The sequence below is a fragment of the Myotis brandtii genome, unplaced genomic scaffold, assembly GCF_000412655.1.
Source record: "Myotis brandtii unplaced genomic scaffold, ASM41265v1 scaffold79, whole genome shotgun sequence".
Lineage (NCBI taxonomy): Eukaryota > Metazoa > Chordata > Mammalia > Chiroptera > Vespertilionidae > Myotis > Myotis brandtii.
Window position 1 is genome coordinate 1,755,607 of NW_005371173.1, and position 13,041 is coordinate 1,768,647.

General features: G+C 39.0%; 1 protein-coding gene across 6 annotated transcripts in view; it reads right to left on the reverse strand.

The window, feature by feature from the left end:
• The window catches only part of USP37 (ubiquitin specific peptidase 37), a 76,795-nt gene that overhangs the window by 7,377 nt on the left and 56,377 nt on the right, over positions 1–13,041 (reverse strand). For all 6 annotated transcript variants that reach the window (XM_014531049.1, XM_005883425.2, XM_014531051.1 and 3 more), the window contains 4 exons: positions 9,391–9,646; positions 8,368–8,534; positions 4,066–4,126; positions 815–930 (listed from right to left, as the gene is read on the reverse strand). In XM_014531049.1, coding sequence (XP_014386535.1) covers positions 815–930; positions 4,066–4,126; positions 8,368–8,534; positions 9,391–9,646 — 600 coding nt within the window. The remainder of the gene's footprint in view (positions 1–814; positions 931–4,065; positions 4,127–8,367; positions 8,535–9,390; positions 9,647–13,041) is intronic.

Genomic DNA, 13,041 nt, shown 5'->3' on the forward strand with positions numbered 1-13,041 from the left:
CTGGCTGCCGGCCGCCATCTTGGCTGGCAGTTAATTTGCATATCGCCCTGATTAGCCAATGGGAAGGGTAGCGGAGGTACGGCTAATTACCATGTTTCTCTTTTATTAGATAGGATATATATATATATTTGTTGTAGGGGTTATGGGTGAACATTTACATTTTAAATATTTCTAAAAATGCTATTAAAATATTGTTAGTAAAAAAAATAAAACAAAAACTGAAAAGATATTCCTGCACCGAGGCAGCACTATTAGGTATAATTTTGGGAATAAAAACAGCTATATGGAAACCAGAAATCATTAAAATAGTCATAAACTTTGATGTAGTAATTTACTTCTAGGGATTTAGAGAAAAAATCCCAAATATAGAAAATGTTACAATAATACAGTTCCTTAATGTATTATTTTTTACAGTGAAAAAACAGAAACAACATAAATGCTCAATGTTAAAAATACAGTAAAAAAAATGAAAGATTCCAATGCGTTCTAGTAACATTATTACTTTTAACAGTTTTTATAGTTTCAGTAGAACTAAAAGAAATTTAATATACATGTGACTTTGAGAGCTATGTCACTTGGTTTTACCTAACTGCACGTAAGGTAGTCAGGATGTATTTCTGTTTTTTTCCATTTTGTTTTGAATCTTGTAAGAAATGAGGAGCAAAGGACAAGAGAAAGTGAAGACAACTTGATGGCTACCAAAGGGGCAGAAATGCACCTGAATGGAAACTGACAGTGGGGCCTATGAAGATGAAGAGCAGGAGCAATACTGACCGACTGACCAGTGCTACTCAGGGAACGGAAAGTCACCTACCTCAGCATTTCTCTTCAGTTCCTCAGCTTCAGCTTCTGTGTACTCCATATCTAAAACATCCTCATTCCCAGAGTCTTCATCAGAACCCAATGAGTCCAGAAAAGAGTTGTTAAACTCTGAAGAACACAAAGACAGAGTCTTGTAAAATTTCTTGGAATAGACACAAAGAGATGATTAGGAAGAAAAGAACAGCTTGGGTACACATTTTATCATCCAATTCACCCAGCCAATTCTGGGGACCAACAACTCAGGTAGCTGATATCTGTAAAAAAAATGCTCCGTTTCCTTTTAAATATATCTATATGAAAGGTATATAACTCACACAAAGAATAAAACTGAAGAGGAGAATTTAATTTTAAAGATAATCCAAGTGTATTAAATCCTATATTATATAAACAATTTTTAAGTACATGGTGCATATTGTAGGCAACACCAGCAAATATAAATTATCTCACAGAAAAGAGACCATAAAAAGGTCACTATCCTTTCATTCTCTTTAATATTAAATCATTTTCTTGAAATTTAACAAAAATAAAGGAAATTTAACCTTTAACTCTTAAATTTTAACTTAAATACATTACACAAACAAATCCAAGATCCATTTTTTTTTCTTTAAATAATAAATCTATCTTTAAATAATCACAGGAGCATTTGTGCATAAATGGCTCTTTGCTCTGAAATATATTTAATTCCACTAAAATCACAGAATAGAGCTGTTTAAAGCAGCGATCGCCAACCTTCTGGACCACACGGACCACCGGTTGGTGACTGATGGTTTAAAGGACATGAACACCTAAGAATGGGAAGAATAGGAAAAAAGACTATGGCCTCAAAATCCTGGAATTTGAAAGTAGATGGGTGACAGACCTGAGAAAGCCAAAGTCAAATCCCAAGCCATAATGGAAAAATTGAGAACCATCCAATTTATATCACCAAAACTTCAAAAGACATACAACTTGGAAATACCAGGTACCTCTGAAACTAGAGGCTAAGTAGGGGATAAAAATAATGATTAGATGAAAGTTATTTGAGAAACAGACTCCTAGGCTCCACTTTACCCCACTTCATGCTGCTAGAATAACTAAAGTCTGGAACTTTATTCTGTGGAGAGGGTAAAACAGTTTCTGGATAGAGTGTGCCAGGCAAAGGGGAGGCTATGAGTACCACACTGAAAATAGGAGTAGGTAACAGCCTGCATACTGAAGGGTGTGCATATCCTCCTCCTCAGTCCTATTCTTATACTTGCCTTTCAGAACTCTGGCAGCCACATCTTTTATCTCTAGGCAAAGGAAAGAGATTAGAAAACCCTTTAGGAATCTGACCAGCCAAAAGACAGGATAAAATATTAACATCATCCCCATACAGTCCCATCCTGTAAAATTCAAAAGTTGAAGAGCCCAGTGATTCATGTGTTCAGAGTGTCCAATCATCTACTTAGTCCCCTATTCTTAACCATAAGCTGACAATCAAGGATTACTAGATATCCGAGGAAAGCCTCTAATAAGAAATATAAAGACCATAATAAACATAGTACAGAACAATCTGGAAGAGATGGAATCTATTCAGCTACAGTAAACTTGAAATAAACAAACAAATGAACTATATTTAATATTCTCAGAGAATTGAGATGGTATTGTTTCCAAACCAAAACAAACAAAAAATTACAAAAAAGGAACATTCACAAAACAAATCAGTTTTTAAAAAATTATAAATATAGAAATAAAACACTCAAAAGAAGTTTTGGAGTTGGAGATAAGGTTGGAAAAACTTTCTAGAGGTAGAGTAAAATGACAAGATCAAAACAAGAGATACGAAAATTAAAAGGACTATACTAGAAAGTCTGGATAATATGAGTTTCAAAAGAGAAGAGAAAGAGTGGAAGGGAGGAAATCAGTGAAAATTTCTTAGAATTCAAGGATACATTTCTAGATTAAAATGATTCATCAAGTGCCTTGCAAAAAGGATGAAACAGACCCACATCAAGGCACATCACTGTGAAACTTCATTACAGCAAAAACAGAGAGAATATACTACTAGCTTTCAGAGAAAAAGAGGTCACATCAGGATAAAGAAAGAACAGCTTTAGATTTTTCACACAGCGACCCTGCAAACAAGACTTCTCCCATTGCCCAGCAGCATGAAGTTGGCGGGAAACAATGTTTTCACAATGACTGCAAACCTGGAATTCTATATTTAGCCAGACTACTAATAAAATACTACAGTAGAATAAAACTTGCAAGGTTTCAAAAAAAACCTAAGTCATATCCCCTCTATTTCAAGAAAACTACTTGGGGGTGCTCTCTATCAAAGCACAAATAAATCAAGAAAGAGGAAGAGTGAGATATAGGCAATGGGAGATTCAAAGAGAGGAAAGAATCAGATGGAACTCCGAGGAGAATGATTAGGGTGATCTTAGGATGGTTGTGCATGGATGTAGAGGGCAACCAGTCCAGATTGGAGCAATAGGACTCGACACGGACATCACCACCACCATAATACCATCTTTTTAATTTGAGAATAGAATGCCTGGGTGAGCTTAGCTTGAATTCTTATTTTAATAGTCTCAACCATGTCCCAAATTCTTGCTCTTTCCTGCATGTCATGGTGTCTAGATCAGTCTTTCTCATTTTATACCATCAAAATGTTTTGCTATGATCTATTTCTGAGAGTTGGAGGAAGACCTCAATAATCTTAGAAACAGAAAATACAGACTTAGCTCACTTCCTGTGGTTACATGTCCCTGTGGCCTTGCAGCACCTGGCTCATATATTAGTTCTGCCAAATGCCATAACTACGGTGAACCTTACTCTTCTGAATACTCGCTCATAACTGCCCACTGATTTTCACAGAGTGAGCTCTTGTAAATTCATGGGGAAACTGAAGCCACCTTATTTTTTCCCAGGAGTCTTAACAGTGGGAGTACTGCTCGTTCATATAAATGGATTACAGATAGACTGTCCCTGCTATTTAATTTTTTCAAAATTAAAAAATGTATATTGTTTAGGAATATGGGTAGAGTAAATACTGTTGTTTTTTTTTTAAAAGCAAACTACTAATGAATACAAATGTCAGAATCGTGGTTTCTTTTAGAGGGAGGAGGAAAGAAGGGGAATCCAAGTATCTTCTAAGATTCTATTTCTTTACTTGGGAGGTGTTCAAATTTGTTATTGTTATTAAAAATAAATTTTACATGCTCTTCTCTGTGTGATTCATTTCACCATTAAAAAAAGTAATTAAAATAATCTCCACACCTTGAAGACTTAACTCTGTAGCTCTTTTGAGGTCATCATCTTCTTTCTGTTCCCAAGCCTCCTAAAAAGACAAGAATAAAACTAATGCACTTAAAGAGGTACTGATTAAACTTATTTAGTGATGATAAAAATCAGTTGCTCTAGAAATATTGTTAATAATATGTTACATGATTTCATAGATGTTTGGAACATGACCTATTGAAATGTGGAAAAGTTCTTTACTTTTTCCTATACTGTCCTCCTAAAACAAAACCTGGGGGATTAAAAAAGCTTAAATGCTATCTCTTCTAGTCAGTGAAATTTGGTTTGCTAACCAAAAGCCATTCAATGTGACATTTTGATATAATCCCCTTTCTTCTTACATGTACAAGATACCTGGCATACAGCAGATATTTAGCAAATTGCTCTCTTTACTCTCCCCTGATTTACAGCGTTTGCTCATTTCCTGGTATAAGTGCTCCCACAATGGCCAATTTTAAGCTACCGACATGACACTGAATGCAGTGTTGGAAAGAGGTGTGTACAAGTTGGCTCTCCTGAGCTAAGAGTGAGCTGGCTGTAGCACACCACTGACCAGAAATCTATGACAGCAGGATAAACAATATTTCCACATGATATTATTCATAGATTTCCATTTTTGTTCTTGCTGAAGAAACCAAGACACATAGTAGACGCTTGGTAAGTACTAAATGAATACTGTTGACTGTTACTTTTCTAATAAATCTAAGGTTCTCTTAGAGAAAAATTAGTACCTCTGAAAATGTCTCAATTAGGGGACTAATTATAAAAAGAAATAGTGAAATGCTGACTATAAAAAAATTTCCCTCTCATCTTTAGAGAAAAGATAATTTATAAACAATGAATGAATAAAAAATATAATTTAAGCAGAATTATTTTATACTTTCCTCAAATCTGAACTTGTTTTTAAAGTTACTAAAGTATATGAGAAGCTCAGAATGAACTATTCTGCATTATAGTACTTGTAGCAATAAATACTGTATTCAAGAAAGCAATAAATATTTCCTAAGAGAAAATAAGATTACTTAAAATTATCCAAATACATAAAGTCTATGCTGAAACCAGAAAGAGAATCTTTTAGTTCTTAATAGAATAATGCAAGTAGACTAAACTAAAGAAACTTCATCTTATAATCCTACCCTCACACCTGAGAAAAACACAGGGTGGGGCAAAAGTAGGTTTACAGTTGTGAGTACGTGAAACAGAGTTTATTCTTGTACTAGTATTTATTAGTTATTGTATTATTTTCCATATGAACAACCATAAACTTCTTTTGCCCCGTCCTGTAAGTCAGTTTTAATGAACTCAGCTGATAAATACTACAAGGTACTACTATTAAGAAATCAGACCTTGCCCTGGCTGGGAGGCTCAGTCAGCTGGAGTATCGTACCATTGGGGTGTGTACGGGAGGCAACCAATCTATGTTTGTCTCTCTCTAAAAAATCAATAAACATATCCTTAGATGAAGTTAAAGAAAAGAAAGAAAGAAATCAGGCCTTGGTCTTTTACATTAAAAATAAGTTTTCTAAAACAAATGATCTATATTATTTGTAAAATAGTTTGACATGTATACATCTTGATGACAAGGTAGCTAGTGAGGAACTATTTATAAATAAAAGAATACAAAACAGCTGGTTTTGAAAGGGTTTTAAAGTAGCAGTTCTCAACCTTGGTTGTACAGTAGAATCAAGGGATGCAGCTAAAAGAAAAAAAATTCTTATTATTTTTAAAAAAAAGAAAACTAAGAAATCTAGATGCCCAGACCACAGCCCAGATCAATTACTTCAGAATTTGAGAGGCAGAATAAGCTAGGCATCAGTATTTTTTAAAACTCCCAGGTTAATATTACCTGTGCAGTTAATCTTAAGATCCACTGTTTTAGAGAAATTAGATTTCTTATTTAATAATTTCTTAAAATATGTTTTTGATTTTAGAGAGAGAGGAAAAGAGAGGGATAGAGAGATAGAAACATCAATAAGAAAAAAACATGTATTGACTGCCTCCTGCATGCCCTATATTGGAGATCGAGTCCACAACCCGGGCACGTGCCCCGACCAGAATCAAACCGGTGACCTCTTGGTTTATGGACTGACAATCAACCACTGAGTCACACCAGCTGGGCGAAATTAGATTTCTTAATCTGACTGTTTGTAAACACTAAAACTGTTCGCTCATTCTAGGGAGTCTTGGTAAATTTTTATTAATCACATGACTTGGATTTCATAGGGTTACAAAAGCATGAAAACAACACTTTTTAGTCAGATACCTTGATTACTGCCACAGTGCAAATCAGCCAGCTTTGGCAAATATAAAGAACTAAAAATTAAAGAACAGAATCTATAATAATAAAAGCATAATATGCTAATTAGACCAGATGACCTTCCAGACGAAGCTGGGGCTGTGAGGGAAGCCCGGGTCCTGGGTGCCAGAGGGAAGCTGGTGCTGGCAGCCAGGGGAAGGCCTACTCTTGCACAAATTTTGTGCATCGGGCCTCTAGTATATATAAAGAGCAGATAAATGTTAGTCTATGACTAAAATCTAAATTTCAGATAATATTCCTAAGAATTTTATGTCAAACAATTTATAGAAAAGGACTCATATTGTGAGAAAATGGCTAAAACAAATACTTTGCCTTAAAATATTAATGATAAAATCATAGTGTTATACTGGCTGTTTCCACATCTTGCAAAATAAGGTTGCATTGGGATAATCTCTAGTAACCCATCTTGCTTTAGCATGCAATGAATTATTGTAATGGAAGGTAACCAACAATATATTTTGTTGCATTTGGATTTTCAAAAACAGAAAAATTACCAAAGTTTCTGTTTCAAAACCAATGCAGAGCCCCAAAGTTTTTATTTTGTTTTGGTGGATCAATGACATTGTATTCAAATCACCTGGAACAATGCCTGACACATCATAAATGCTTAAAACATGTTGGTTATTATTATTATTACTAGTAGCCCGGTGCACAAAAATTTGTGCACTTGGGGGTAGGGGGGGGGGGGAGGGGGGGGGCCAGACCCCTCAGCCCGAGCTGCACCCTCTGTCATGTTCCGGGACCCCGGCCGCTCCTGGCCTAGGCACAGGCCTACAGGCTTGGGGTGGCCTGGCTCCCGAGGCCCCATTTTATCAAGAGAACAAAGTCGGTGTTAGTTACAGCCCTCACTGAACCCAGTACAGTGCATCTGTGCGTACAACTGCCTCGTTCATGTGCCTGCTTCGCCCTACTGAATTACTAACATCTTGAGGACATAGCTCTGTCTTATCCTGCTTCAACTTCAGTGCCTGGCCTGGTGCCAGGGACCTGAGAGGGTTTGCTGAGTGAGTGAGTGAATAATGAGTGAGTGAATGAGTGAATGAATGAGCGAGTAAGTGAATGAGCAAGCAGCTACGGGGCGGGAACTTCTGCCGCGTTCCGGCCCCACTCCCGGCTGCCTGAACGCCCACCCCGGGAAGTTCCCGCCCCGCTCCCAGTGGCCCGACGCCCCTCTCCCAGCTGCATAGTTCGCGTCAGGCAAAGGCGGCCCAGGTTCTCCACCTTTGCCCTGCCACCCGACTCTTGCCTGCCACCTGGGTTTCAGATCACCGTCAGCGGCAGGCGGCTTCTTCCGTCCTTCCCCTTTCGCCTCCCAGCACTGAGCCTATGTATGCAAATTAACTGCCATCTTTGTTGGCAGTTAATTTGCATATCGCCTTGATTAGCCAATGGGAAGCGTAGAAAAGGTACGGTCAATTACCATGTTTGTCTATTATTAGATTAGATTACTAGTGCCCCAGTGCACGGATTCGTGCACATTGAAAGGAAATTAATTAGAAGGTGGCCTGAGGGGCAGGACTGGGTGAGACTCGCCCTGAAGCCAACTTCCTGCGGTCCCTCCCTCCCCCTCCCCAGCAGGTCGCACCTGGGGCGGTGCCGTGGCTCGAAGGGCATCTGTGGAGTGAGTGGGGTCCCTCCAGCAGGTGGGGTCCTTTGGCCTGGCCTGCAGGTATTAGGCTGAAATCGGCTCTCTGACATCCCCTGAGGGGTCCTGGATTGCAAAAGGGCGGTCTTGGGTGATACACCCTGGAATTGGGGTGTGTCACCCGAGAACCGCAGCTGCCAAGTCACCGCAGATCGGCAGCTCCTATGTTGAGCATCTTCCCCCTGGTGGTCATTGCACATCATAGCTACTGGTCAGACAGTCGCTTAGCCTTTTATATATGTAGATTACTACTACTACTACTACTATTCCATTTCTTGGGAAAGATAAAGGATGGAGAAAGTAGCAATATAAATCTTACTTGCTCCTGGAGGCTCTGAGCCAAGGCCTGCTGAAGCTCTTGCTCTTCCCTTTCGCGGTCCACATCATACTGCTGAAGCCAATCAACCTCTCCTTGAGGTCCTTCTGGGGTTTTGTTTTCTTTATTCTCATCACAGTCTTTAGTTATCTCAGTAAAACTGGCTGGATCTGAGGAAGCAGAACAAAACATAACTGGGAAATCCTCTCTAATAAGCTGCAATCTCTGGACTAGAGTGACATCTACTGTTCAGAGAGTAATTTACCTCAACCTCACACATAGCTTGCTTGGGATATACAATTTCATCTTACTACATGTAGACTAGGGTTTCTCTATCTCAAAACTATTGATATTTTTGGTGGGACAATTTTGTTGTCCTGTGCATACATCCCTGGTATCCACTTACTAGATGCCAGTACCACCCCTCTCTCTAGTTGTGACAACCAAAAATAGCTAATAATGAGCTTTCCCAATTTATTATAATGTATGTTAAATGAGTGTTTTAGAATTAATAATCAAATAAGCCTTATACATATTCTGAATCAAGAGTTCCATAGTACTGGCGGTGTGGCTCAGTTGGTTGAGCATTATCCCACGCACTGAGAAGTTGCCAGTATGATTCCCAGTCATGGCACATGCTTAGGTTGTAAGCTCGATCCCTGGTAGGGAGCGTGCAGGAGGCACAGCTGATGGATGTTTCTCTCTCTCCCCTCCTCTCCCTTCAAAAATCAATAAAATCACATTAAAAAAAGAGTTCCATAAAATATGTAATAAACATCTCATGTATTGCACAAGTATATGACAACATATATGTTTAGAACACTGCCCAGGGAGATAAAAAATTAACCATCAATTTCTTTCTGTTCTTGTAGACCAGGGGTGGGGAAATTCTGGCCTGCGGGCCACATAACTCTCATACATTATACAGATCCATCTCACATTTCCCATTATTTAGAAGCCATTTGTCACTATAATGATTTTGAACACAGTTGTGCCTTGTTTAACAGCTAACTTTATTAAACCTACCTGGTTCTGTGACTGTTTTAGGTTTCTCAATTTCCATAGAGTCCGGATTTTCAGGTATTTCTTGAATATCATCCTCTGCAAATCCAGTATCTGGGCTGCTGGTTGGTTTATCATCATCTTCATGACTCAGGGACGGTGAAGCTTCTCTCTTACTTATCTCTAAAACAGCTGCTAGAAGCTCTTCTTCGCTCATTCCATCAAATCCTGAGTTTTCTAATTCAGACTTATCAGGTTCTATTCTGCATGATTTTGAATCCTGAAGTAGAGAGTTACTTTTAGAGAAAACCTGAATGACTACAAATATAGCAATCTTAGAGTTTAAAGTGAGAAGTTAATTTTATTTCTAAAAAGCTTCCTGTCTTTGATGCTCTGGGTTCAGTTATTATTCTTTGAATAAATGAATAAAATAAAAATACTTACAAATATATTAAAAAATAAACACACACACATATATAAAATTAAACAGTTGCATGAGATGATGCAAACTCCTAGAAAAGCTTGTATCTTCGAAGTATTAACTATCATTATGTGTCAAGATAGGAAATAATGTAGTTATGCTTTCACACACATTATTTAAACTTTTAGTTTATGTGGTTAGTCTGTTGTAAAACATTTACTCTGGTTCCATCATATTAACAATTAGTACCAAAATAAAGCAAGTAATTATTTGAGGACCAATATGTAAAAGCTTTGAAGGAAGCCCTGCCCGGGTAGCTCAGTTAGAGCATTGTCCCAATATGCGAAGGTTGCGGGGTCAATCTCTGGTCAGGGCACATATAGGAATCAACCAGTGAATGCATAAATAAGTGGAACAACAAATCGATGTTTTTTCTCTCCCTTCCTCTCTCTCTCTCTCTCTAAAAAAAAATCAATAAATAAAAATTTAAAAATAAAATAAAAACAAAAGTAGCTTTGAAGGTTTACAGGAGAAAGTTATTTATCTAAAACTTCATTTCTTAAAAGTCTTAGTCCTGTAAACAACCTAAGTGTCTATCAATGGATGAATGAGTAAAGAAGATGTAGTATACATATATCTTATTCAGCCATAAAAAAGAAGAAAATCTTGACATTTTCAACAACATGGATGGACCCTGAAGGCATTATGCTAAGTGAAATAAGTCAGACAAAGAAAGACAAATACCACAGGGTCTCACTTACTAGTATATGTGGAATCTAAAAAAATAAACAAAAAAACCCAAGCTCATAGATATAGAGAAGATTGGTGATTGCTAGATGAGGGTGATGAGGGTGGTGTGTGTGTGTGTGTGTGTGTGTGTGTGTATGTGTGTGTGTGTGATATATATATAAAATGGGTGAAGGGGGTCGAAAGGTACAAACTTCCAGTTATAAAATAAATATGTCCTGGGATGTAATGTACAGCATGGTGACTACAGTTAATAATCTTGTATTGCATATTTAAAAATATATATTTTTATTGATTTCAGAGAGGTAGGGAGAGGAAAAGAGATATAGAAACATCAATGATGAGACAGAATCATTGATCAGCTGCCTCCTTCATGCCCCCTAATGGGGATTGAGCTTGCAAGCTGGGCATGTGTCCTGACCAGGAATCGAACCCGTGACCTCCTGGTTCATTGTTTGACGATCAACCACTGAGCCATACCAGACGGCTGTATTGCATATTTGAAAGTTGTAAAGAGAGTCAATGTTAGAAGTTCTCATCACAAGAAAAAAATTCTGCCCTAACCGGTTTGGCTCAGTAGATAGAGCGTCGGCCTGTGGACTGAAGGGTCCCAGGTTCGATTCTGGTCAAGGGCATGTACCTTGGTTGTGGGCACATCCCCAGTAGGGGGTGTGCAGGAGGCAGCTGATCGGTGTTTCTCTCTCATCGATGTTTCTAACTCTCTATCCCTCTCCCTTCCTCTCTGTAAAAAATCAATAAAATATATATTAAAAAAAAAATTCTTTTGAGCCTTAGCTGGTTTGGCTTGGTGGATAGAGCATCAGCCTGAGGACTGAAGGGTCCCGGGTTCAATTCCGGTTAAGGGCACATGCCCGGGTTGCAGGCTCTCTCCCCAGAGGGGGCATGCAGGAGGCAGCCAATCAGTGATTCTTTCTCATCATTGATGTTTCTATCTCTCACTCCTTCTCCCCTCTTCTGTGAAATCAATAAAAAATATATAAAAAAATTATTTTGGTAATTATGTATAGTGATGAATGTTAGCTAGACTTATTGTGGTAATCATTTCACAATATATACAAATATCAAGTCCTTATATTGTACATGTAATACAATATTATTTGTCAATTACATCTCAATTAAAAAAGTCTCAATCCAACTTTAAACAGACTGGTTTTGTAGCTACAGAAAGCACATTCTAAAATTAGTGTTGGAGACTTTCAGTCAAGATGGCAGTGTAGGTAAACTCTGTATTTGCATCCTCCCACAACCACACTGAAGTAACAACTAAACTATAGAACAACCATCAGAACCACGTGAAATCTGGCTGAATGGAAGTGCTACAACTAGGGAATTAAAGAACAAGTCACATAGACTGATAGGACTGGAGATGTGGAATGGGCTGGTCCCACACCCACACCTGACAGATAAAAATCGGGAGGGATATCTCAGCTGCAGAGGTGCCCTCTGAGGAGTGAGGGGTCCTAGCCCCACACCAGGCCCCCCAACTCAGTGGTTCCAGTGCCAGGAAGAGAAGTTGCCATGACTTCTGGCTATAAAAATCAGGTGGGATTGAGGCTGAAGGAGAGGGAGGGCTGCTGGAGTCCCAGGCAGTTTCTCTTAAAGGGCCCACATGTAGACTTACTCAGATTCACTCCCACTTGGTAGCAGCCTGAAAAACACCAGAGACATACAGGGAGGAACTGAATTGTCTAGCATCAAGGTGAAAGCTGGAGGGGATGGGGGGAAGGAAAGGGCAGCTTTCTCCCAGACAGAAATGCTGGCAGCGTCCATTGTTCCTTTAATGAGCCCTCCCCACACAGAGCAGGCAGGCAGGCACCATAACTGAGACTCCATCAACCTGGCTCACACAGTTTGCCCTGCCCTGGTTATTCCCTGAGACCCTGCTCCACCAACTTGCAGGCCCACCCAACCTGTTTCCAGTGGCTTTTCTATATGAGTGGCATGTCTTGGCTCATGCTTCAGATTTTCCTAAAATCTCTCAAATATACAACATCTGGCCTCAGCGTGCCCTATATCTCTCACTAAGTGGCTCTAGGACCAGCACTATGAATATATATCTATAGATATAAATACATATCTATCAATAATTGAGTCTAAAATAAAAATAAACAAGCAGAAAAGAAACAGATTCATACATACACAGAACATTTTGATGATTACCAGAAGGGAGGAGGGTTGAGGATGGATGAAAAAGGTAAAGGAATTAAGAAATACAAATTGGTTGTTACAGGACAGTCATGGGGATATAAACTACAGCATAGAGAATATAGTCAACTAGAGGCCCGGTGCACAAAAATTTGTGCACTCGGGGGGGAGAGAGGGTCCTTCAGCCTGGCCTGTGCCCTCTCGCAGTCTGGGACCCCTCGGGAGATAATGACCTGCTGGCTTAGGCCTGCTCCCGGGTGGCAGAGGGCAGGCCCAATCCCTAGGTGCAGCCCCTGGTCGGGCTCAGAGCAGGGCCGATTGGGGAGTTGGGGCACCGCCCC